Source organism: Hypomesus transpacificus, chromosome 9 (assembly GCF_021917145.1).
Source record: "Hypomesus transpacificus isolate Combined female chromosome 9, fHypTra1, whole genome shotgun sequence".
Taxonomy (NCBI): domain Eukaryota; kingdom Metazoa; phylum Chordata; class Actinopteri; order Osmeriformes; family Osmeridae; genus Hypomesus; species Hypomesus transpacificus.
In genome coordinates, this window is record NC_061068.1 from 9,982,018 (window position 1) to 10,006,287 (window position 24,270).

The 24,270-nt window shown below is 42.8% G+C and overlaps 4 protein-coding genes across 18 annotated transcripts in view; 2 read left to right on the forward strand and 2 right to left on the reverse strand.

Annotated features, from left to right (window-relative positions):
* The window catches only part of LOC124471873 (inositol 1,4,5-trisphosphate receptor type 1-like), a 53,001-nt gene extending 50,041 nt beyond the window's left edge, over positions 1-2,960 (reverse strand). For 10 of the 11 annotated variants that reach the window (XM_047026528.1, XM_047026527.1, XM_047026526.1 and 7 more), the window contains exons 1-2: positions 2,438-2,624; positions 1,221-1,333 (exon numbers count right to left, since the gene is read on the reverse strand). In XM_047026528.1, the coding sequence (XP_046882484.1) occupies positions 1,221-1,312 (92 nt within the window). In that variant the 5' untranslated portion in view covers positions 1,313-1,333; positions 2,438-2,624. The other variant, XM_047026518.1, reaches the window with a different exon arrangement.
* Positions 2,961-3,030: 70 nt separating this feature from the next.
* On the forward strand, positions 3,031-6,920 carry sumf1 (sulfatase modifying factor 1). 3 transcript variants are annotated; one of them, XM_047026530.1, is made up of 10 exons: positions 3,031-3,112; positions 3,202-3,365; positions 3,692-3,865; positions 4,050-4,124; positions 5,139-5,221; positions 5,526-5,648; positions 5,716-5,830; positions 6,190-6,303; positions 6,376-6,435; positions 6,669-6,920. In XM_047026530.1, the coding sequence occupies exons 3-10, from the start codon at positions 3,692-3,694 to the stop codon at positions 6,768-6,770; spliced, it is 846 nt and encodes a 281-aa protein (XP_046882486.1). In that variant the 5' UTR covers positions 3,031-3,112; positions 3,202-3,365; the 3' UTR covers positions 6,771-6,920. The 3 variants fall into 3 exon arrangements, 2 of the variants coding, with proteins under 2 accessions (XP_046882486.1, XP_046882485.1); XR_006956567.1 differs by having other exon boundaries at positions 3,047-3,365; positions 6,190-6,266; positions 6,669-6,774; XM_047026529.1 differs by having other exon boundaries at positions 3,047-3,365.
* A 354-nt stretch (positions 6,921-7,274) lies between these two features.
* On the forward strand, positions 7,275-12,384 carry LOC124471799. Its single transcript, XM_047026411.1, has 2 exons — positions 7,275-7,358; positions 7,999-12,384. The coding sequence occupies exon 2, from the start codon at positions 8,254-8,256 to the stop codon at positions 9,250-9,252; it is 999 nt and encodes a 332-aa protein (XP_046882367.1). The 5' UTR covers positions 7,275-7,358; positions 7,999-8,253; the 3' UTR covers positions 9,253-12,384.
* Positions 12,385-12,661: 277 nt separating this feature from the next.
* On the reverse strand, positions 12,662-23,072 carry LOC124471797 (leucine-rich repeat neuronal protein 1-like). 3 transcript variants are annotated; one of them, XM_047026410.1, is made up of 2 exons: positions 22,953-23,072; positions 12,662-15,116 (listed from the first exon to the last, which is right to left on the reverse strand). In XM_047026410.1, the coding sequence occupies exon 2, from the start codon at positions 14,831-14,833 to the stop codon at positions 12,695-12,697; it is 2,139 nt and encodes a 712-aa protein (XP_046882366.1). In that variant the 5' UTR covers positions 14,834-15,116; positions 22,953-23,072; the 3' UTR covers positions 12,662-12,694. The 3 variants fall into 3 exon arrangements, with proteins under 3 accessions (XP_046882366.1, XP_046882365.1, XP_046882364.1); XM_047026409.1 differs by having other exon boundaries at positions 22,743-23,072; XM_047026408.1 differs by having other exon boundaries at positions 22,739-23,072.
* Between the last annotated feature and the right edge of the window lie 1,198 nt (positions 23,073-24,270).

A 24,270-nucleotide genomic window follows, 5' to 3' on the forward strand; every position in this document is an offset into this window, starting at 1 on the left:
ATGTAGCTTTCACTGATTTAAAATAACATTGGTGTGGAACCTGGCCAGATCCCACATGTATTTGTGCAGTTTCCTATGGAATGCCCACATGGATGTGTCTGCACTGTCTAGGATCCACCTAGGACAACTTCACTGGATGGGCACACTCTGGAATGTACACTGTCATTTTATTCAACCGTGTGTGTGTGTGTGTGTGTGTGTGTGTGTGTGTTCAAATGCCCCTGTTGGTACTGTGTATCCACTTAATTCTATAAGTAACTTGGACTGTAAACACCCAATTTAAAACCTGATCCCTCCGGTCATACAACCCATTAAAACATACTTCAACAACCAATGCAACTACATTGTTCACATTTCTAACCTTTGCTTTGCCCACAAGCTCATCCTTAGTTACTGGGGGTGGAAGAAAGCTGCAAAGACAGAGACTTGGAGACTAGCACCCCCCAGAGAAGATGCCACAGTCCTGTGCCTACTCAAGCCATGTTTTGTTGCTGGGATGTAGATAATGCTGTCATTTACAGCATAATGCCCCCAGTTAAACCTTTGAAAGTGAATGCCTCTGCGATTGTCAAGTATGTGCAATACATTGTGTTTCATATTTTGTGTGTGTGTGTGTGTGGGCAACAGTGAAAAGGCCACAAGGTCCATTTTGTGACTCAGCTTGAGCTGTGGGTCGATCCATTTTTCATGAGCTGGGGGGGGTCTGGGACACTGAGTAGATAACCATGCTAGCATAGCATTACCATCTCTCACCCACCTGATTCACTTTCTACCTCCTCCCACAGCATTAACTCAGAACCCTGTGTCTCTTGAACTAATGCACTTGTATTATGCAATGTTTCTGTGTCCCATCTGCCAGTGTCGTTACTTCCCAGGAACCTAATATAGAGGCACAGAGCCTAATCAATAAAAGGCTGTTTTATTAAGATCAATCTAAATTTATCTTAACTGATCCAACGATGCTTCTCAAGTCAGGAGGCATTGATATACAACACAATGTAATTCAGTGTACTCAAATTAACTTACTGAAAGGGTTGTGTGTTGCTAAGTGAGCAAACTGCAAAATACAATTTGACTCATGTAAGTACCCCTCCCCCTCCTCAGACACACTCTACACCTACGCTAGCCAGGCATGCCATGAAACACTTCCCAAACAAAGACTTCATCAAAGTAGTAGTAGTAGTGGTCATGTGGGAAGTGCATGTTGAAGGTGAACATACCCCAGAGTGCTGATGAAGCCATTGGTGGAACCTTCTGCGTACATGGAGCAGATGTCCCCGATGTGCAGAAAACTGGACATCTTATCGGACATGTCTCACACACTGGCGTACACCTGGAGGAGAGAGGCCAGATCAATGTTTCAACACGCAGAAAAAAATATGTGGAAAAAAAGTGTAAAGTGACTATTCTACTGTCGATGTCTCCAGTTGAACTGTGTAAGAGCAAGCCTACAAACACATTTAGCTCAATTATAAGGTAATTAATACAAAGACTGAGAGAAAAGAGCTGTAGCATGCCCTCTATCAAATGTAGTGTGATTTCGCAATTCCAACAGGCATCTTTGACAAATGTTTTGGCAAAACAGCGACACATGACATTTCAAATTTCCCTCCAGTGTTCCATGGGGCACAACACAATTCCAGTTCCCTGGCGCAATGGAATCCCATACAGATAACAGTCTGAAACATTTGTATGTAGCTAGGTGGGCTAAAGAGTTAATGATTAGGGGAGGTAGAGAAAAAGGAGGGCCATGCACCTGCACGAGGTCTGACTATAAGTGCTTAGTGGGTGATAACACTGCACAGGTTAAAGTTAAATTATATTGTGACTGAACCTAGATAGGCCTACTACAAAGTTACTACATTATGCCATGCATGATGCATGTGGTCTTAAAATGACCTGTGTCTCTGCTATAGGTTGCATGCAGGGCTTTGTAGTATTATTCAACTCTGGTCCTGACATGGGCCTAATGTTGATGTGGCCATACTATCACACCTGAATCAAATAATCATTTTAGGCTGCTAGAATCTCTTGTGATTATTTTAGGACCAAACCTCAATTGTTATATTTAAAAAAGTTATATTAATGTAGTCCTAAATATCCTATTCAACCCAACCAAATGAAGTAGGCTACATGGTCTTACAGGGGACAGATTAATCAAAAGGCTACATCAATCCTTAACTGATCAGGGATGAACCAGCTGTCAATGTCTGGTTGCGATATGAAAAAATCGGGTTACAATTTTGTTTCAGCATTTAGTTTCAGACGATAGTTTTCCTGTGGTGGATACTTTGTTCACATCCGACGCACAAAAGAAAACACAAATAAGTCTGAAAATGTAATTTAACAGTGGCTACAGTGCAACGTTCTCCGTTAACAGCAACATTGCCTACATAATGAAAAATGTTCAACTGCAAAGAGTTTCGTTAAACTTTACCTTCGCTGTGATGGGTGCGTGGACACGTTATATATGCACTGGGTCAACAGGAAAGCATTGCCGCAATTTTTCTTTCACCTAATCCATGATTTGGGACCTCTTCCACGAATTGAGTCCAATTTTTTGACAGCTCAATCACCGTACCCTGTACGAAAGCTTGCGCTCGGCAGCATACTAAAGCGCTCGGAACCCCGTACCTTCACTGATGATCCAGCCTGCCAGCATTGCTGTCTGGGAAATGCCGTTCATGAAGTAGAGCCGCCCTCGATGAACTCCAAGTGAATTGGTCTTGCATGACTACAATTCCCAGATACATTCTTTCTGGTTTGTTGCGTTAAGAACAAACTTCCAACTTCTGAACTTTCCCTGACTAAATTAGATGTAAGCAAGTGCCACTTTAGTGCAATGAGTGGTGGTAAAATCACAATGAAAAACGGAGGCAAATAAAACGAAAACTGTGTAAGTCCTATACAGTCGTAAAACACAAAAGCATCCTGAATAAAATATCAAACATTTTCAGCAAAGAAATATTCAGACTTACAATTTCTATCAAATGTTTTCTTTAAAAATCACACTACAATAATTTAACAGCTGCGTTGTTGCAGCATGACTACTCACGTGACCATGCCGATTGCGGAAGAAGAGGCGATCTAAGCCTACTGCAAAAATGTTACGGTATGTTGCGTTTCATGCGTTTTTTTTCATGATTTGTAAAGCTACTGTCCAGGTTGTGGAAGTAAGATCGAATGATCCAACCCCGACAGAACCTGAGGCACAGAGCTGTGGTTGTCACAACCTGAAGAGAGATGTGCTGGTGACAACTGAGAGTCATGCATCTGAAGACCCTGCTGTCAAATACTTACAAACCACAAATGAGAAGCCAACACTCAGTACTAAAAGTGGAGAGAAATCCGTTTCTGACCGTCAGGTATGATGAATACATGCTGTACAGTATGGTCCAACATGAACTTGATTAGATTTAGCAACTGAATGCCAGCAGCCATACTGGTCTGCCTTAAAGATTTGCACGGTTTGAATTGTGGGCAGGTTATCAGTGACTAGATTATACCCACAACGACAATCATAGCAAATGATGAAAGAAGTTTGCATCCGTGTTGAGATTTAGTTCTGCAACTATCGTACATTCACACACACTACATACACTCTGTACTCATTTGATAGATGGGTTCAGTTTATGATCTGTTGTCTATGACATGTCTGTGAGCTTAGATCATCTCTGTCTGTTGTCTGTAGATGGTCCTTATTTCTGGAGGAGAGTTCCTGATGGGTACAGACAACCCTGGCATCCCACCTGATGGGGAAGGACCCCAGCGCAGTGTCAACCTGGAGGCTTTCTACATGGACATCCATGAAGTCACAAACCACCAGTTCAAGAGTTTTATCAATGCCACAGGCTATGTCACTGAGGTACGTTGACCCTTGCATATTTCAACTTTTCATACCTACCCTGAGAACGTCTATGACAGCAGGTTAACAGTGTTAAAAAGTCAGGTAAGGAGTTAATACATGAAATTGCCAATTTACTGTGTAACAGGTAGACTGTAAATATGACTGACTTTTCTGTTCATCTCTCAAACTGTCTTTTCAACAGGCAGAGACATTTGGAGACTCGTTTGTTTTCGATGGAGTGTTAAGTGAAGCAACCAAAAGCCAAATCTCACAAGCTGTAAGTTCTTTGTAAGATAATATGTCAAAGCAGACGTTAACCCCAGCACTCTAAACACGCTTCACTCTGAAGAGATCAGTTCAGTGATGTCATTGAGTGTATATTTGCATCATGGGTTGTGTGTGTGCTGTAGTCCTTAGGGCCCAGGGGAGAGGGAGGATATTGGGACACATATTACCCTGTAATCACTCACAGATGGACGTCCACTCTGGGCCGTTGCCATGGAGACTGAGCGAACTGGGGGCCGGGGAGAAAAGTTCACATGCTTTGTTTTTGTTCTAAGTTGGACTTGGTTTCTACTTCCTGTTCTAGCCTAGGGTTTTTTAAACAGTTCCTTTTATCTTTTACTGCAGTACATCTATTGAGTTATCAATGACGCCTTTGTTATTGTTTGTGAACATTGCCTATTCAAAAAACCTAGTTTTAGGTTTATTGAAGTACAAGTACAAATGCCTGGACATATTTATTTGATAACATACTACCTTTGACATCACAGGCTTATAACTGTGTGAGAATGAAAACAAGAGCAAACTGAAACAAAACACCCCCTTAAGGATGGTTGTTGGTTTAAGCCACATTGCAACAGCTACCAATCGGTGCCGGCTAATTTCCTGTGTGTATATCCCTTCTTACAAACATAACCCGTGGCCTAGTCAGTTGTGCAATGTGTGAATGTTTTAAATACTCTAGGGATATATTGTGAACAAAGAGAGGGGCATACATTTTGCCTGAGGTGGGGAATTCAAAAGAAATAATAAGAGACGGAGAGATAAGCTGATGTAAGACAGTTAGAGGGACACGGTGGCCATCTCAGAATGAGTGTGTGAGAGATTCGAATGTAAACATTTTAGTCTCAGGAATGTGACTCTGTTCCCCCGTTTACACAAGTGTAGGAGTTGTGTGTGTGTCTCCTAGCGCAACACCACATTGTGATGTCCTGCAAAGTTATGTTTGCTTCTGCAGTGTACTGTATGTACTACACTGTAGTTGGACATCTGCTCTCCCTGTTGCCAGGTTGCTGCTGCCCCCTGGTGGTTGCCTGTCAAAGGGGCAGACTGGAGGCACCCTGAGGGCCCAGACTCCAGCATCACAGACAGGTGAGAGGTGACAGCTGGGAACAAGGGAAGCCCATTAGTGCAATTCCACATATAGTCTGATTTACAAATTAGAGTAGAAATGTTGGATTTGAATCAAATCAAATCAAATGTATTTGTATAGCCCTTTTTACATGCAAGCAAGTCACAGAGGGCTTCACGTACGCCCATAGAACTGCCCCTCAACCAACCTAAACCCTCAAGGAAGGATGTTGCATATGCAGTAGAAATATAACCTGGTGGTCCCACATCCCACTTCTTCTGTTCATGGTACCGTTCTGGACAGTGAATGTGGTTGTGTTTCTAGGACGGACCACCCTGTACTGCATGTGTCATGGAGGGATGCTGGGGCATACTGCTCCTGGGCCCAGAAGAGACTGCCCACTGAGGCAGAGTGGGAACACGCATGCAGGGGTGGCCTGAAGGATAGGTAGGTTGTCTTCATTGTGTGCATGTGTCTCTGTTTGCTTGTTCTGACCCCCTCTTTCTGTTTTTAGATTGTATCCTTGGGGAAACAAGCTGACACCTAAAGAGCAACACTATTCAAACCTCTGGCAGGGAGACTTCCCCACACACAACTCTGGAGAGGATGGTTACATTAAAACCTCACCGGTAAGAATACAAGATGGAGGGATATGACAGGGATTAAGGGAAGAGAGAAGAAGAGGTGAGGAGGGGGCTTTTACCCAGAGGCTATAGTAGTGAAGCAGGAAATGACCTCCAATTCATCCACATCCAGAAGTTAATGGTGATGGAGATTTGAATAGAAATCTGGAGTTCATGATAATGTGTCAAAACCAGCTCATATTTGTACTAGATCCAGTGAATTACATTGCGATAACATTATAGTAACATTCTTTAATGGGTGCAAATACTGACAGCTACAGTATGTTGTAGAATTCATGGACCCTGTCTTACAAGGTCCCACTAAGGTCCTAAGCAAACTTTCAGCCGTGTGACTCCTCCTGCAGGTGATGTCATTTCCTGCCAATGGTTATGGCCTATACGACATGGTGGGAAATGCCTGGGAGTGGACATCTGACTGGTGGTCTGTACACCACACTGCAGACAGACAGCACAACCCAGTAAGACACACACACAGTTCATGTCCCATCCATTTAATTAAGGAGTTCTCATGTCACCTGTTTCTTTTGTAGAAAGGCCCACCATCTGGCACAGACAAGGTGAAGAAGGGAGGATCTTACATGTGCCACAAGGTGAACATGGCCGTCATTCACACTGTTTTGTAGATAGCAACACACTACACTGTTACTGTGTACTGGTATGTGGTTCAGATATTTCCAGTATCTGTAAGATCAATTACATAATAACAGGATAGTAATGTCAACAGCTTTTTTTCTGACCAACCATTGTTTTGTGATGTATTAAATCAGCAGTGTTATAGGCTTATATAGTTATGTCCCTCCTGTCCTCCTCCCTCTGTCCACAGTCCTACTGCTACAGATACAGGTGTGCAGCCCGGAGCCAAAACACCCCAGACAGCTCTGCTTCCAACCTGGGGTTTCGTTGTGTCTCCCAGGAGCCACCCTGACCACACATCTTTGACCTTTCACTGACAGAATGGTGCAATGCTCTTGACCCCTCAAACGTCGTGGGGTTCAGGGAAGCTACTCTCAACACTGACTTGTCCCTGGGACAAGTGTAGCCAATTCAATGTGAAATAAAAACATATTTGTACATTTGTAAATTGTGTTGACATATTTTTCTATGTGATCAAAGATCAGAGAAAGATCAAAGACAGAAAGACTTTTTTACGTTATTGATAAAAGTGCAAGATAAGTGGTAAATTATATACATTTTTGACAACCCATACATTTTTTTGGTGTGAACACAACAATATTAGAATTGACCAATTGGGAAGAGATCCAGGGCTTTAAAATATGTATATTCAATGGCTCTGGTAGGAAAATGCCGGTGCCACAATGGCATTGCAATTCCACTAAGCTCCATTGGGGCCTTTGCTTCATGCTGAGGAGCAAGGGGTGGGGCCTCGACCTTGTCACTCAAATTACGATTATAAACGACTTTACGACCAGTTTATAAGACAGGTGGACGTGGACAAGTCCAAATTGTTTGTGTCAGTGACGCGTCAGCACTATTTAAAGTAATGACCAGCAAGGTATGATCTTTTCACTACTCTCAAGGTTTGATAAAAAAAACAATTGCAATTTTCTTTAGCTTTTGGCTCTTAATTGTACAGTACCAGCAAAATGTCTAAACGCTAGCAGATCCAGTTTTCTTTTATGCTCGCTGTGAGCAATCTTTGATTTAGTCATTTTAATCTTTACTTAAATTTTTGGTGCGTTCATGATCAAGTAAATTGTGTGGTTGTTGTTCTTAGTCCTTAAATTGTTTAACCTAGGGTTACAAGATTTGAGTTTGAAAGAGGACACATTGCCGCTGCTGGTGGCATCGGCGGGGGGGGGGGGGGGGGGGGGGGGGGGAGGGGGGGGACATGACTTTGTGGAAACTAAAATAATGTTGAGGTCATGTCCTGGCTGGAATGTAACAATTTTGCTAGCTGGGGTTTGTATACTAGTTACACTTTGAAAAGGTCATCCCAGTGAATAATATGTTATGCCATCTAAAGGCTAAATCTAGAAGCAAATTACAGTACAAACGGTGGGGGGGGGGGGGGGGGGGGGGGTATAATGTTTGTTTAATTATGATAGCATTGGCAACATATTATTTGTTGTATATTCTGTAATATGCTGTGTCGGGACTGTGATGGTAATTGTCTACGTTCTGTGTTGTTTCAGCACCGCCACCACACTCTTTAACGGAAAACTCAAATGAATCAACAAAAGAAAGCCGTGTCCAAGAGTTGTGTTCTAACAGACACCCCGGGAGTGAACACAACACACCAACCAGCTATATATCTAGTTATTTCTCACCTCCATCTATCAAAATAATTATCACAGGTAGTGGCTTATTTGCCCATTAAGAAAAACATAGCATTTGTTTCGCCACCACTTCCTGGGATTCTAAAGTAAAGGCTCTTGTCAATAGAGACAATGAGGCGCCGCAATGCCAGGGAGAAAGAAGAAATGTACTTCTGTGGGGAACAGAAGACCATAGACACGATGCAAGATCTGGAGGATCTTCCTTGTCATATCAACATCAGAAAAGACATCAACCAGCTCCCAGAAATCGAGTTTCATATTTCCAAAGTAGTACATGTCACCACTAAGTCTGGCTTGGATGGAATCTTGAAATCGGGGGGGTTTCAGGGACATATGGGGGGGTTTCAGGGACATAATCCACATCTCTTATGGTGGGGTTTGGCTATTGAAGAAGACGACATCCAAATTGCAGAGGAGCGATTCCTGGAAAAGACATTCCCTGGAAGGTCAGCCTTGCAGAAGAGCATGCAGGAACCCTTCCTAACCAAATTCACTACCTCACCAGCATTCCAGATGGACAAATCTCGTTATGGTAACTTTAAGTTTACTTTCAGTCTGTCGGACATGTTGCAGATGTACAGGGAGCAGATCTGTGGTGGAGACGGGCCAGTAATGAGAGTGTATGGGACTACTGTTTACAAACAAGAGATCATGTACACTGTGATTGTCCACAGCCCCAGTGTGAAGGAGTTTGACAAGTACCCAGGTCTATGGGAATGTGGAGATGATGCTGTTTGTATATTTAACAACAACAACGTTGTTTGGCGGGCACAAGCATTGTCAAAAACTCATTATTTTAAGCCTGTAACTCACAACGACAACATTATAAAAGCAGAGAAGTTTGATCCTTTGTATGAATGGGATAGGTGGTTTGTCTGGGACCATGTGACCGTGGCGTTTCATGTGCCAGAAGGCCAAACACTGAAACCAAGCAGGGAAAGGCTGATCCAAAACCTCACTGCCTGTGAGGCTGCTGACCCATTCCTTGGGGTGAGGTGTGCACACCAGACTCAGTTCTGTACATGCAGGTGTTGTCGTCTCTCCCTCCCTGCGGCCCAATGGATAGTTAAGCAGTTAAAAGTAGAGGAAAGAAAGGAACAAACAGATTAAATCAGTCATTATTTCCCGTAAAATGATATACTTTACTGATATACAGGGTAGACTTCATGATGGTTTATTCAATTCAGTCTTGCATTTTCCAGTTAACCTCCTTGTGATACAATGTTTTTTGGTTCAACCTTGCAACTAATTAGTTGTTACATATTGACAGACATGGCGAGCATTGTTTAATCAGCTGAAAATCATGTGTCTTATCAATTTTAAAGTAGACATTTATAGCCATTATAAAAGCTAATAAATATTTTACTGAGCTGAGCCATTCTCTGGATATCATGTACAGTGTTTGTGTAATGCTGCTTTATGGCTGCTGTATGCGCACCAACCAGGAGGTTATCAGACATGAAGCATACAATGTAATGTACTGCATGCCCACAGATGGTCACTAGGTGGTGGAATAAAGGAACCTTTATTCTCATTATTCAGCACTAGTTCTTTTGGTACCACTAGGTTGCAACAATGCTCCAAATTGTTTATACAAGAAGACACATTGAATGATCTATCTTCAAGTTACCACAATCCATATTTCCTTTACCTAGACATCCACTGCAATATGGCTTTCTGTATATATAATAAACATTTTTTGATCTATACCTTGCTATATTAAGTTGATGAGCACATAACCCTTGGTTATGTCCAGGAGAGAAATATGCCTATCTATTAATTATGTTTCTTGTATCATTGATAAACTGTCATTAAGCTGTTTTCTTATGCCTGCATAGCCATAAGTTAGTTCTTTGTAAGGTGTGACTAGGAAAGGCCTGTGTCACTAATGTAACAATATTTCCAAAGTGCAATGCCAGGGAGAAAGAAGAAATGTACTTCTGTGGGGAACAGAAGACCATAGACACGATGCAAGATCTGGAGGATCTTCCTTGTCATATCAAAATCAGAAAAGACATCAACCAGCTCCCAGAAATCGAGTTTCATATTTCCAAAGTAGTACATGTCACCACTAAGTCTGGCTTGGATGGAATCTTGAAATCGGGGGGGTTTCAGGGACATAATCCAGGAAAGAAAGGAACAAAAAGGTTAAATCAGTCATTATTTCCCATAAGATGATATACTTTGTACTTTGAGTCAACAAATGAAATCAAACAAAATACATTGATTTGATTTTGAATGAACAGTGTACACTTCATGATGGTTTATTCAATTCAGTCTTGCATTTTCCAGTTAAACTCCTTCTGATACAATGTATTTTGGTTCAACCTTGCAACTAATTAGTTATTACATATTGACAGACATGACATCAGCTGAAAATCATGTGTCTTATCAATGTTAAAGTAGACATTTATAGCCATTATAAAAGCTAATAAATATTTTACTGAGCTGAGCCATTCTCTGGATATCATGTACAGTGTTTGTGTAATGCTGCTTTATGGCTGCTGTATGCGCACCAACCAGGAGGTTATCAGACATGAAGCATACAATGTAATGTACTGCACGCCCACAGATGGTTACTAGGTGGTGGAATAAAGGAACCTTTATTCTCATTATTCAGCACTAGTTCTTTTTGTCACGACGTGTGGAGGGGTAGGACCCAAACACAGGAGAGTCAGCAGGCATGGTCAAAAAACAAACGGTTTAATACTCGAAAACGGGAAACAGACAGGGAACACACAGGAACAAAGGGCAATGATAAGACAAAGACTGGACACAAAACAGGAACCTAAATACACAGAAACAAAAACACAGGTGAACACAATGAAACTAACGAGAACTGAACGAGACACAGGTGACGACAATGACAGGGAAACACAGGGCAGGGCAAAACCAAAAACAATAGGGGGGCACGGCTGTGGCCCTGACACTTTTGGTACCACTAGGTTGCAACAATGCTCCAAATTGTTTATACAAGACGACACATTGAATGATCTATTTTCAAGTTACCACACTGTATATTTCCTTCACCTAGACAGCCACTGCAACATGGCTGTCTGTATAGATAATAAACCATTTTTTATCTATACCTTGCAATATTAAGTTGATGAGCACATAACCCTTGGTTATGTCCAGGAGAGAAATATGCATCTATTAATTATGTTTCTTGTATCATTGATAAACTGTCATTAAGATGTTTTCTTATGCCTGCATAGCCATAAGTTAGTTCTTTGTAAGGTGTGACTAGGAAAGGCCTGTGTCAGTAATGTAAGTCAGAAGTCACAATATTGCTAAAGTGTATAATGTCATGCAACTTTGAACGAGGAAAATAGAAGGAGTGACAAGGCCATTTTTAGGAGCCTTATCTAAAGACCTAAACAAAAGCTATCTAGAACACAGTGTCCTTTTTCAGTGCCTGTGAAGGCTATGCTAATCATTTTGTATCCTCCCATATTGTGATACCATATACTCCCTTGATTTCCTGTATTCATGGTGCAGTCCTGTGAGATGCTCAACTTGAATGTATCAGACAGCTGCGCCTTACAGATCTGTAATAAATACATTGATTTTGGCTTGAACTTGTTTAATTATTCCCTTCATTGACTTGGTACTTTCAGAGCAATTGGGTGTTATCAGAGACGTCTTCACCTTTTTGCCCAATCCTGAACTCCACTGCTCCACCATGACGTAAATTCATATATGTACAAATGTGTAAATCCCCAAAACAGAAAAATGTAGACAATTTTAAAAAGAAAAAACGTTTGTTATTTTAACGTTCTCATCCATATACAACATTTTGAGTGTTGAAATCACAAAAGTAAGTAGTCAGTGACTGATTCTACCAATATCGGAAAGAGCAAATTAGACTAAATTATAAAGCTACTACTATAACTCATAACGGTATGTTATCATAACATTCATGTTTCTAAAAAGCACGATTATCAACAAACTAATTCCTAATATTTCCAATTACAATTAAAAAAGTCTCAAATTATAGTTGATACAACATTACTGTACAATCGCTAACATTATTCAGTAGGCAGACTAGCATGTCTAAATCCCTCAGTCAGCTTGTAATTAGAGTCAACTCTGTAAAGGAAACTCTGCTACCTTTCAGTGCACAACAGATTACCTGTCTTACAAAACGAGAGAAAGACACATTTATCTCTACCATTACTGCAAGAGGAACAGTAGTCCCAACCTGCATAATAGACCCTAAAAAAACGAGTCCAGAAGAATAAATTGAAAAGCTGTGCTATCAAAAATGCATCACAGAAATAGAGCACAGCAACTAATAAGACATACGACCTGGAAGCTAAGCACAGCTGCCATCTTGGAAAGTCCAAAACCTTAAAGACCTACGGAGAGAATCAAACAAAGGCGATACGCTATACTAATAAAAACCCAGTCCTTATTCACTCTGCCTCTTATTAGCAAAGCTGAAGATACAAAAAACATTTGCAACTTTATATGACTTTTGCACCAAAATGGCAAAAGTGTGTCTGTGTGTGCTGCTGCGAGGAGCTCCAGGTTCTGGCCTGGTAAGGTCTCCTCACCACATGTAGTAGCTACGAGTGGTGTCCACAGGAGAAGGTTTGCCCTCCACACAGCCCTCCTTGTCCTTCTCACTGTCTGCCTCCCACAGGTTGATTAGAGGTGGGTAGAGCTCATTGAGGGGAATGGAGGATGTCTTCTGCATGTACTTCTTCAAGGAATGGTGGTAGTTCTTCCTCTTCCATCGGCGGGCAATGTAGATGCCCACCGTAGCCAAGCTGAGGAAGGCCAGCATGGTTGCCATGACAGCCAGAAGAGCGGCGCTGGGACGCTGGTCAGACACATTCAGAGCAAAGGTGACACTGCGGGTTGTCACGTTGACGCATGACTTGTGGGTCTGCAGGTGGACGTTAGAGACGGTGAGACACACCTCATACTCGGTGGCGGGTTGCAGGTGTGTGAGGTTGTATTCGTGGACGTCCACAGGGACACGTGCAGTGTACGTGATGTGGGGGTTGTCGATCTTCATCGTTGCCGAGGCCCATTTTAGGTTGGAAGTCATGACATTGGAGTTGACCTTCCAGGAGACCAGGATGGAGTGGGACTCGGTCTGCTTGACGTACATTTTCATGACCTCGGCACTGTCCAGTAGGGTTCCGTTGACACGGATGGTAGTGACGCGGGTGTCCGCTCCCTCTGAGTTCTGGGCCACGCAGGTGTAGCGGCCAGAATCCTCCACCTGTACATGAGACAGCCTCAGGGTCCCCTCGCTGCTCAGGTGGTAGCGATCTAACACGGTGTCCATGGTGATCTTGGTCCCCAGAGGGGAGACCCAGTAGATATCGGGTTCAGGCTCCGCCATAGCCCGGCAGTCCAGGCTGACACTCATGCCCAGCTCCAGGCTCAGGTGGCTGGGGAAGGTGTCATGGGAGATAAGGGGCAGACACTGTTCTGGAGAGTCCTGGAGCTTCACCTCTCTGACATGCTGGCCCCGAAACTCGAGTGGAGAATCACAAAGCATGGCGAGGGGCTCCATGAAACGCACCGTGGTTCGGTTGGAGGTCATCCACTGTATGACGCAGTCGCAACGCAAAGGGTTGCTATGGAGGCTGATCTCCCTTAGATTGGGCAGAACCTCCACAGTGCGCTGGTAAATTGAATTGAGGGCATTGTTGTTAAGCATCAGGCTCTCTAGAGAGGGCACGTCCCTGAAGGCCAGTCGGTGGATGTAGGAAAGTTTGGGGTTGTTGGTAGCCTCCAGCTTGGTAAGTTCAGGTAGGTTGTCTAGTGCGTAACGGTCAAAGGATACCAGCTCCACCATGTTGTTGATGCCCAACTCCTTCAGACGCAGCATGTTCCTGAAGTCTCCCTCCTGGATCTTGTGAACAGGGTTTTTGTTTAGATCTAGGAATTTCAGATTGGGAACCTTCTGCAGAGCCAGCTGAGGGATTCGGACCAGCTTGTTGTCATAGAAGGATAAACTCTCCAGGCTGTCTAAACCCACTAGAGCATTACTGGGAACGTCGGTGAGATCCATACCAGCCAGCACCAGACTCCGCAGAGTCCCTAGAGGTTTGAAATTCATGTCCAGGAGACCAATGACTGGGTTTTCTCCGATCATGAGGATCTCCAGGTTGGGGGTGGCCTCGAACCAGCGGCTATCAATGACCCGGAGCTTGTTTGAGTTGAGGTGGAGGCGCAGAAGGCTGCGCAGGCCAGAGAAGGCCCCAGGAGTGATGGAGCTGATTTGGTTGTGGTTGATGTAGAGCTCTTGCAGGTTAGACAGGTCCTGCAGACAGTGGTCTGGCAGCTGACTGATCTGGTTCTCCTCCAAGTGCAGGGTTGTCAGTTGGTTCATGTTGGTCAGGCCCACCGCCTCCACACTGCTGAAGTTGTTTTGGGAAAGGTCCAGCTCCGTCAGGTTGTACAGGACCTCCAGCTCACCGGTCGTGTGGGAAATGGAGTTGCTCTGGAGCAGCAGAACCTGGATGTCCGCTGACAGGTTGGTGGGGATGCGAGTTAGCCTCAGATCATTACAGTCCACGGTGGTGGCCTCCCTGTAGGTGGACTGAGGAGTAAACCAGGGCCGGATCTCACACACACATAGTCGAGGGCATTCCCCAGCCTGCACCAGGGGCAGATTCAGTACCACACACATCCAAGCCAACAGGGGCCATGGAAGACAGGTGAGCGCCATGCTGTCTGCTCTCTGAATGGTTACTCTGGGCCGAGAGGAGAGGCAGGGATCCTGAAGAGGACCTGGAGGAAAGCTTTGAGATGTGACATCAACCACCAGTAATCAAGAGCATCAGTGTCTTCCCTCTGCAGCGAACTGGTAGAGTTCTGTTTACCGAGCAGTGTTGTCCCAGCCTGTGGAAAAGCCTTTTTGAGGAAAGGAGGGCAGGGGATGGTCAGGGCCCTTTCCTTCTTCCACCGGGGGCTTATTTTCTCCTCTTTTCCTGCAATTCAGCAGAACAAGTCTGAAAGACACAGAAACCAGGTCAGGAATTAAAGCAATGCAATACGGATAAACAGCTTACATTATATTCATCACAATTTCACAGATTTAGATCATGTGAAGAGGGAGGGAAAAGGAGAGAGATTAGAACTTAAATACTTATATATGTATGAAAAGTCAAACTAAAGGCAGCATCTGCCATGGCTAGACTGAATCTTGACATTTTCACATTTCTCTAGAGCAAAGATCCCTGGCTCCCCAGCACCAGCAGCCCCCAGACCTTTAGAGTCATCATTAGATATGCATATCAGGGCACAATCCTGTGCAATGATCATTTGCTATTATGCTGAGTTCATTTCTATCTCTTAATGAGCCTTACACACAGTTACAGGCAATTCAAAAACAAGTGAACAAGCCAGCTTTGTACTCTCGAGTTCAAATGATCAGTTAAATTGTCTGATAACAATCTGATAACACTCAACCCGGCTCTAGTCTGCTACTTTAGTTAAAAGAATTGAACATTTTTGAAACCAAATACTGAACTCATAGATATGAGACAGATGTCAGAATGGCATGACTATTTATGACATTCTCTATGTTCTGAAAATGAAATAGAGATTACTGCCAGTTATTCTAATGACTGAATGTGTGAGTGAATTCAGTTACATCACCAATAACGTTTCCCCCAAAATAACATTTTCATTACAGTTTTGTGCAAAAGTTTGTAAAACATCAAATGAAGATGATTGGTTGCAGAGAGTAGAATCAATTAGTTGCAAGAGTATACATGAGAGAAGAGGTAAGCTATTAGAAGATTAGAATGTTGCCTTTTTAGATATATACGCATCCCTGTCTGAGGTGAGGTGTTGTGTGAATATTAACACTGCTGCTCTTCCGTTCACTGTGTCTGTCTCCTCAGAGATAACACACTCCCTCCACACAGTAGAGATTATCTACATATGCTATGCACAGTTAAAAAGGTCCTTTGGTGGGACCAGCTCTGTGAGGCCATTACACAACAGGCCTAATCCGTTAGGCAAGCTAGGGAATAAAAAAACTCTGAACGTTGTTGACGACTGGTCTTAAGTGCAAAACAAGCAAAAAGTCTCTAGAAGCAGTAGCACAGTCAGTGCACATGCAAGTTTAAACTAGCCTATTAACCAGCCTGAAAGAAATGGTCGGTGGTGATGCCAGGTCTGGGCCAGAACGGGTCAGGGGTGCAGGTAGGTGGCAAAGGACAGGCAAGCTAGTGGGATGAACCCCCAGGGGAGGGGAGAGTGTTCAGCACCACAACACTACACACATCGATCTCAGATGGGCTTTGCACTGTTGAGTCACTCGGTTTCCCTCCACATTTATGAGATCCAATTATATGAATCAAACATGAATTTTTTGTCTTCCTCTTCGTTTAAATCGCCAATAGCGGATCTTAAACGCCTGTCATGGGGGAATATGGTTTTCCTCTACAGTCATACAGTACATACAGCATTTTAACCTGTCAAAACATGTGCTTGTGCCCCCGCTTAGAGCCAGGCATGCTGACTGATACATGATGACTGTCTTGACTGTGATTGAGAGTTTGCCTTATTTTGTATAACACTTGATTTTTTTTTGTCCGGTGTTTCTCTTTCTCCACTTAGCTGTTATAAATGTTATACTCCAGAACCGAGACTGAAGTCACACAGGCCTATTTTTCCACACTATTCAATTTGTACAAGGCTTCACCTGGTTACTGGAGCTGACAAGCAGAGCCCACATCCCCCTGTCTCAGCACCCAGCCTCAAACTCACATGCTTTTAAAACAGCAGTATTCTTTTGTACTTACTTTTTACATTTTCTAGATACTGAGAAACAGACTGTATGTGTTCCTCTGCCTGTCTTTTGTTTTACATTTCAGTCAGAATTCTTACCAAAGAGGCATTATTAACATAAAATCCAGTAGCTGTAGTTTGATTTCTCTCTCCTTTCATCTTTAAAACACCAAACTGGCAGTAGAACAGAAAGCAGGGATGCGTGACTGACAGTCTCACAGCTTTGATTAAGCATCTGCTAGCATAATATTTATAGCAACTCAATAAAAAGGGACTTTATTTAGTTCAAAAACACTGCCAGTGCTTTGTTTTCTGCCAGCATCATTATAATAACATGCAGGTGCATCTTGTAATGTACATTGTACAATGTTCTACCCCACATGAAGTACAGTAGGAACTAATGGATTTTATGACAGTGAAACATCTCTGATTTATAATAAAGTAGTCCACCAAGTGGCCAAATTGCAAATGCATTAGAGTACAAATCAATTGTGTTACTGTACAGGACTCCTTTATGTGCTGAAACATTCAGTGAGTTTCATTATTCAAGTAATATATAACTTGCAGTACTTTGTGTGCTGACCAGACTACTCAACTTAATTTACTTTTAACAGATGTTGAATCTGTTAAAAACATAATATTAATATTTTGATGTCATGATTTGGCTTCTATATAGATATATTGTTATACATCCTTGCAATCTAAGGGAAGTTCGTTTTCAGTGTGGCATGCTTTTAGCAAATTTGCAGAGAATGTGTCACAGTGGACATCAGCACATCAAGGATGATTTCAGAATTCTAGTTTTGGTAACTTGAGGAAGTAAGGCTGAATGTACTGTGTCTCAAATGATTGTGTCAAGACAACCCTGATGATATCATGACACAGAGGTATCACGTCTCACTTTCTGCTGCCCTCTTCTTTTCCATCTTCATTCATCCATCTTTAAACTCACCGCTGTTTAGTGTTCCATCAGTCTGATTGTCTGTCAATGCATTGTATCTTGATATCTATCCATGTACAGTAAAATGCAATCTATTTACCTCTCATCTCTCCCTCTCCTTTTCTCCACTGCTGCCTACTCTTAAATTGGAGAAGACATGCGAGGTAATCACTGCTTTCATGCTGAGGCTATAAAACTCAGACACCTGGCACCCGGTTCCTGGAGGGCTGTCAGCGCTGTGGGGGGGCAGAGGAGGTGGAGGGGGCCCATCCGCTCTGACCCATATCATGGGGCAATTGTGTGTGTGTGTGTGACTTTTTCTGAATAGTGCTGCTGGTGTTGGTGGGAGGATTCACACGCCCAGAAAATACGAATCCAACCATGGAAGCTCAGATGCAATCTCAGAAATACTGCCAATAGGAGCCCTAACAGTCAGTATGTGTAGTTAGTGTAATGGTCGCTCAGTGGACACAGTAATGATCAAATGGGGGCTAGACAGATGTTGTTGTTTTTTATCCTCTGACACAGCACCAGTCTGACGGTGTCGGCTTACAAACACACTTTCCCTAGGCTCTGCTGATGCCCATAGAAGCCAAGCGCTTTACACCATCATGGAATAAACTGTGGCTGCAAAAACTGATCACACAGTTTTGTCAGGCAGACTTCCATAGCCTTGCCCCTAAAGTGGATGTGGAGATTATCTTATTCTCTAGTCTTAGGTAATTTAAGATTACATAAAATGTGTGCCTTACATAAGATGGCCTTACATAAAGTGTCTGAAATGCTGGTTTCCTGGGCTTGTTAGATCATTTTCCTTGTTGACGGAGTTGGATCAAGAAGCTAATCTCAAAGCCTGCAGAACGACTGCATCCAGCAGTACACAATTTATGCTGAGAACACACATGCACACCCTCTCTTTCAGTCTCTCCCTCCCTCTTTCACTCTGTTTATCTACACACAAGAACTACAAATACACTGAGCATGATCTAGCTGGTTTGGTATGAATTGAAGCAGAGCAACAGGCCTCAGGCAGATGTCTCTTTCTCAATTCACTCTGCCATATAATTATTGGAATTTAGCTATTTTATTTAGACAAAAAAAACACACACATACACCACGCATACATATATTGAAATAGATATGTGGATGTTTGTTTGTTCTAAGAGCCTACCCTGAGAGAAACATACCCCCAAGGTTCAAAGCAAGCAAGTGAGGCGAGATAACATTCAGAGTTGTAATCAGCTGTCTGTTTGCTGCCAAGGACTCATTAATGCATTTATAACCCTGTATTTCCAGACAGCATAGGGACTAATGAAGCTCATCTGAGCCAGTGAGAAAGCACATCCAGACTGACCCATCCAGGAGAGCCTAGTCTTTTGCCCAAAGCTGGCCTAGGGCTGGCTCTTTACTCAGGATTAGGTTACAAGATCAGGGGACAGGTTTATGGATTGGGGTTTCAGACCAAACCTAGTTAGAAGTTCTTTGTAGGTTTTCCTTTAAATAGTACTTTTGCCTCAAATGTTTCAAAACCTACAGCTGTCTCAGGTACTAGGCTATATAACTTGGGTACTGGGCATTAAGGTAAGCAGTGTTGTTTTGTGGATTTTCTGGTTAGTGACTTAGTGACGCTGGCCATTCAGACACTCCACCAAGTTCTCCTACGCTAGCCCTGCCAAGAGGAAATCACCCTAATGACAAAATGATTGCGCTTTTCACTGGGAAGAGAAATGTCTTTCCCCTCTTTCACTCTTTCACTCTCTGCCTCTTTTCATTTGGTGTAAATGTGAGCAGTGTTTCCCAATCAGCGGCCACACAACAGGCTCACATTCATGCCGTCACCATGGCGACGGCTATGGCATCGGCACGTCTGTTTCATACCCAAATAAGGAGCTGTGTGTGCCATTAGGCGGCCGGCAAGCAACACAGAGATGATCGCAACCAAGCACATCCATAGATGCAGGTGTACACTGTGCCAGCCAACTGTGACATCATCAGATATCACTAACATCATGTAGGAGAAAGCATCATGACTAACAGATCACGTCTTCTCTCCACAGCTATATAATCCACGTCCATCTAGACTGGCTAATGGCAACATAAGCATTTGTTTGTTATCGACAGAAGCTGCCAATGCACCACAACTTGATTTCTTCAACTGTCGGAGGCAAACAATCTTTTTGCGGAGCCACTACAGAACACCCACCATGTCATGTGAAACCACAGCACAGCCACCATGCACACAGCTTCTGATTCACTCCTCCCACTAGCACTACAATGTGGCTAGCAGTCATTAGAAGACAATCACAACCAAACACTTGTTTTGTTTTCCTGACGGACTGCTGGGGTGGCATAGAGCTGTCTGCTGCTCTGTGTCCTTACTGCATTGGCCTGAGAAGGATGTCTGTTCCTGCTCCATTAGTATGCAGGAGTAACATTCACACAGGGCTCTGGTGCAGCTGCTGGAACTGGTGGAGGAGGGAGGAGGAGGAGGAGGAGGAGGAGGAGAGTTTGAGAGACAAGACGAGGGGGTGATGGAAAGGAGTGACACACTGCTCTGGATATGGACACTGGATTCTGTATTCTGAATAACATACAGCTCCTCCCCAGAATGCTCTGGTCTGACTGTCTGAGTTAGGCTATTTAGATCACAGATCCCACCTGTTTCACATGCGCATGCTTAATTTCCTAATGAATAAAACATAGTGCTAAGAGCATGGTATTTTCTGTCTCTAATTCCTACGCTTTCTTCCTACATACAGTACACTGTCTGTCACATGCTCACTGCTGGCCCCTTCCTGGCTTCATACATGCCCCTCCCTTTTCCTGTCCTGTTCCAACTGCAATGGCAGTGAAAAACCAATAGGTTGTCATCTGAGCATGGATCAATCATGCTGACTTTGGCAGTCCTGAAACACTGCAGCAATGGACGGAAAAGCTGAGATATCTCAACAAACAGCCCACATTGGAAAAAGCACACAGATATAATTGCTGGTATGACATGGAGAGGATAAGACATGAAAAGTAATTCCTCATATTAGATGTTACTTTACTTTTAAAAACATTTGGCATGTTGATGGAGTAGCTCAAATACTACATATAAACTAGTCAAATTCCTCATCATCCACAATCATTCTCTCTCTCAGTCATTGACAAGAAATGCATATTTATTCCTGTGTATGTACAGCTTAGTGCTAGACAAACAGCTGCCTTGGTCAGAAACGTCTTTACAAATCCTCACAATGGGGTGACATGTTCCCCTGCTTCCCTAAACCACAGTCACAATGGGAGGGGGTCGTACTGGTGCACCCCTCAAACACCCAGCGACCCCAAACACTGGAACACAGCGCAGAGTCAGTCTCAGGCCCTCTCAATGGGTTTTGAAGACATGTGTTCCACACCACACACACCATGTCGAACCCTGTCTTTGTGTTGACTGGTTCTCACGACTCCTGAACTACGTGCAAAGGATAGTTACAGCTTGTGTGTGGTGTGGGTGGGAGTGCTCTGAGTGCCCACACACACACACACACACACACATACCACTTCAGGAGGACATCTGTGTCAGTTTTGTCAACATCTTGATATTCCCAAGACAAAGTTCCAATGCAAAGGACAAGGGAACAGATGCTAAAGCCACTGAATCTCAAACTCTGACTCAAAGCATATGGTTTGACAATGGGTATACACAATTTGTCTATAAAACAATAATGCTGGAAACAAATAAAAACTAAATGTGTCTGAACACAGAACTGGAAAAATACACCTGAGTATTAAAGTAGTCCTCAGTTTAGCACATTGCCATAAACAGTCTAGGATTCATGTAATTATGTAATGCATGTTGGAACGCTCTCTACTGTAAAGCTCAGTAACAGGTGTGACTGTACAGCTGGTGCAATAACGAACGGATGTACAACTTCAACGCAAAGATTGATAATGTAATACAAAGTCACCGCCCCCACTGGTTGTCAGACTGGGTTAGGCCTTGATAGTTTTTCCTTCTACGGATGAATATTGTCGAATTTCTTCACAGAGCAATCAAGACATCTGTTGGAATGACACCGTAGATTCCTGGTGCCACTCAGCTATTCCAAATACAACCGTGTGTGACGGTTTTGGAACGTTGCGATGTGTCGCCCTCACATCCTCAACTGAGGAAAACCTCAAGAAGCTTTCGTTCAGATCACATTTTTGGGACACAAAGATGCCCTGGTGATCCTTTAATTTCAGAACAATTATACTTAGTGTAGGCTAATAGCAGTTACAGTTTTCAGTTCCAGGTGTATCTTGCTGATTAACCTGCTGCAATTATATAAGGCAACATCGTATTAGGAATATTTTATATTCTGAACAAAATATGGATTTTCATTTGTAATGCTGCCTATAACAGATGATACAGGAGCCTCGCATTCAAATCATCAAAACACACAAAAGGCAAGTTACTTATTTTGAAACACATGTGGACTCCAGAATGCAAAATTGAGCACCGTTGTGGCAAAACCAATTAGCATTTGTGCACGCTGTAATGTTTGCGTCCATCCAACGACAAAATGCGCAAGGGTTTGGACACTTCACATCAGAAATAAATATTATAGCAATCTGTGCACTTAAAAACTATTTTTTTTATTTTGGTCTTCACAGTTGGATACTACTATAGCCTACTTGTAAAGCCACGTAGAAAGTAGAATTTTGTGTCCTGTTCTAAATCTGCATCTCAAAAATCGGGAACATCTTTGAACAGTAGCCGTTAATTTAATTAGGCTATTGTTCACTATACTTGGATTAACACTTTAGTCTGTGATTCATTTTCACAAATAGGCTACAATAATCCTAGCTAAAAGATGATTATTTCTTTTGGAAATGTAAAATAATGAATAAGCTGTAAATATCTCTCACCTACAAAAAAAATGTTCTGTTCCATCCACACCGATGATTGAGCAAAAGCCTTCGCGAACAAGGCTTTAGATTTTTTAAAGATTTTTTTTATCGTCGTATTCAAAATGTAAGCAATTTATTGCCTAATAAAAATCGTTTGCCCGACCTAGACTATATCTCACTGATTTTTCCGGTTGACACTAGAGGTCTGTTTCTATTTGTCTTTGGTTATCACCTCACAGCGCTTCAGATTGCGCATCTCGGAGCTCGTGCCCTCCTCCAACGACCACCTGGCTCTGTCTGTTCGTTGCGAGTGAACTGGTTTGAAACAAGATATTGGTCGCGCGGCAGGGTCTGCCACTGGTGCCAAGGGCAGCACGACCATCTGCTTGCATCTATGGGAACTGAGGACTTTGACAGAGTACCGAATGACTCGACCAATGGCAATGCTTATAGACCATGTATTATTCTTGATGACGTTGTCATCTTTTAGAACTTGCAATTTGATTGTTGCATTCATGTAGTTATCCTGTTGTTGTCTCCCCCAAATTCTGTACACATACACACGTGGAGTTTAGAGATCGAAGCTTTACACTTGTTAATTGTCTGCTTTCCTTTGTGCTGTCTCTCCCTCTTTCCTAGGATCACATTAAAGTGACAGTCATCATTCCATCTGTGTTGGAGAGGGTGTTTTGAGAGCTGCTTCCATGGTTACCTAAATTTCTTCGATGAGACTGGTGGAACCAACCTGTAATAAGTGTCACTATCACCTGGGTATGATAAAGAGATTACATTGATCTGTTTGACAGATGTTGAATTAGTTTTGTGCAATAGGTAATAATGTTTAAGGTATTGTACTGTAGGTCAGTTAACTGCTGCAAACATCATGTTTCCTTTCATGTCACAAAGCCAAAATTACGCACACATGACATATAGGCAAATAGACTGAACCTAGTCCTGGACTTTTCAAGTCTTTTTCCAATCAATTTGTATTTTCCACTATGAGTAGTTGTATATTATCCCCAATGTGATAAATCAACATAAGAAGCAGTGAGTCTGACATGGTTTTGGTATTTGCAATGCTGACATGGTCTAAATATCTCTTTCAGCCAATGTTCACAGTGCAAATGAAAATCCATGCAGTAGAGTGTATTCTGAAGGACTCGTATCGAGTAGACGGAAGATACAGTTTTGGCCAATGAAAGACATATTGATTGAAACATAAATATAGTACTTCCTCCCAAAACTGAAAAAAAGCATTTGGCAGTAGACATTTGTTATTTTATCAGCCAATTCAGTTCACAGAAAGCTGAATGCTGAATCCGTGACCACCCAGTGATTGCTGACCTCTGGTCCGCAAAGGTCAAATCAACCAATCATAATTTCCAGCCATTAACCTGCCTGTGGCATGGTCTCCATGGCTACAGTTCCCTCCCAGGAAAGGCGTTGCAGCGTATCCTCTGGTTTATTAGATCTCAGATAACAGAGCTGACTTCAGCAGCCCCCTGGGAAAACAGCACAGGCAAACGTGGTGTGCATTTCAGTTCTTGTCT

Excerpts from the sequence above, each read along its gene's own strand:
- sumf1 (XM_047026529.1), top strand. The coding sequence starts at position 3,105 with ATGTTACGGTATGTTGCGTTTCATGCGTTTTTTTTCATGATTTGTAAA. Across the intron at positions 4,125-5,138 it reads AAAGCCAAATCTCACAAGCT|GTTGCTGCTGCCCCCTGGTG; the intron begins GTAAGTTCTTTG and ends CCCTGTTGCCAG. Across the intron at positions 6,436-6,668 it reads GATCTTACATGTGCCACAAG|TCCTACTGCTACAGATACAG; the intron begins GTGAACATGGCC and ends CTCTGTCCACAG.
- LOC124471799 (XM_047026411.1), top strand. The coding sequence starts at position 8,254 with ATGAGGCGCCGCAATGCCAGGGAGAAAGAAGAAATGTACTTCTGTGGG.
- LOC124471797 (XM_047026410.1), bottom strand. The coding sequence starts at position 14,833 with ATGGCGCTCACCTGTCTTCCATGGCCCCTGTTGGCTTGGATGTGTGTG.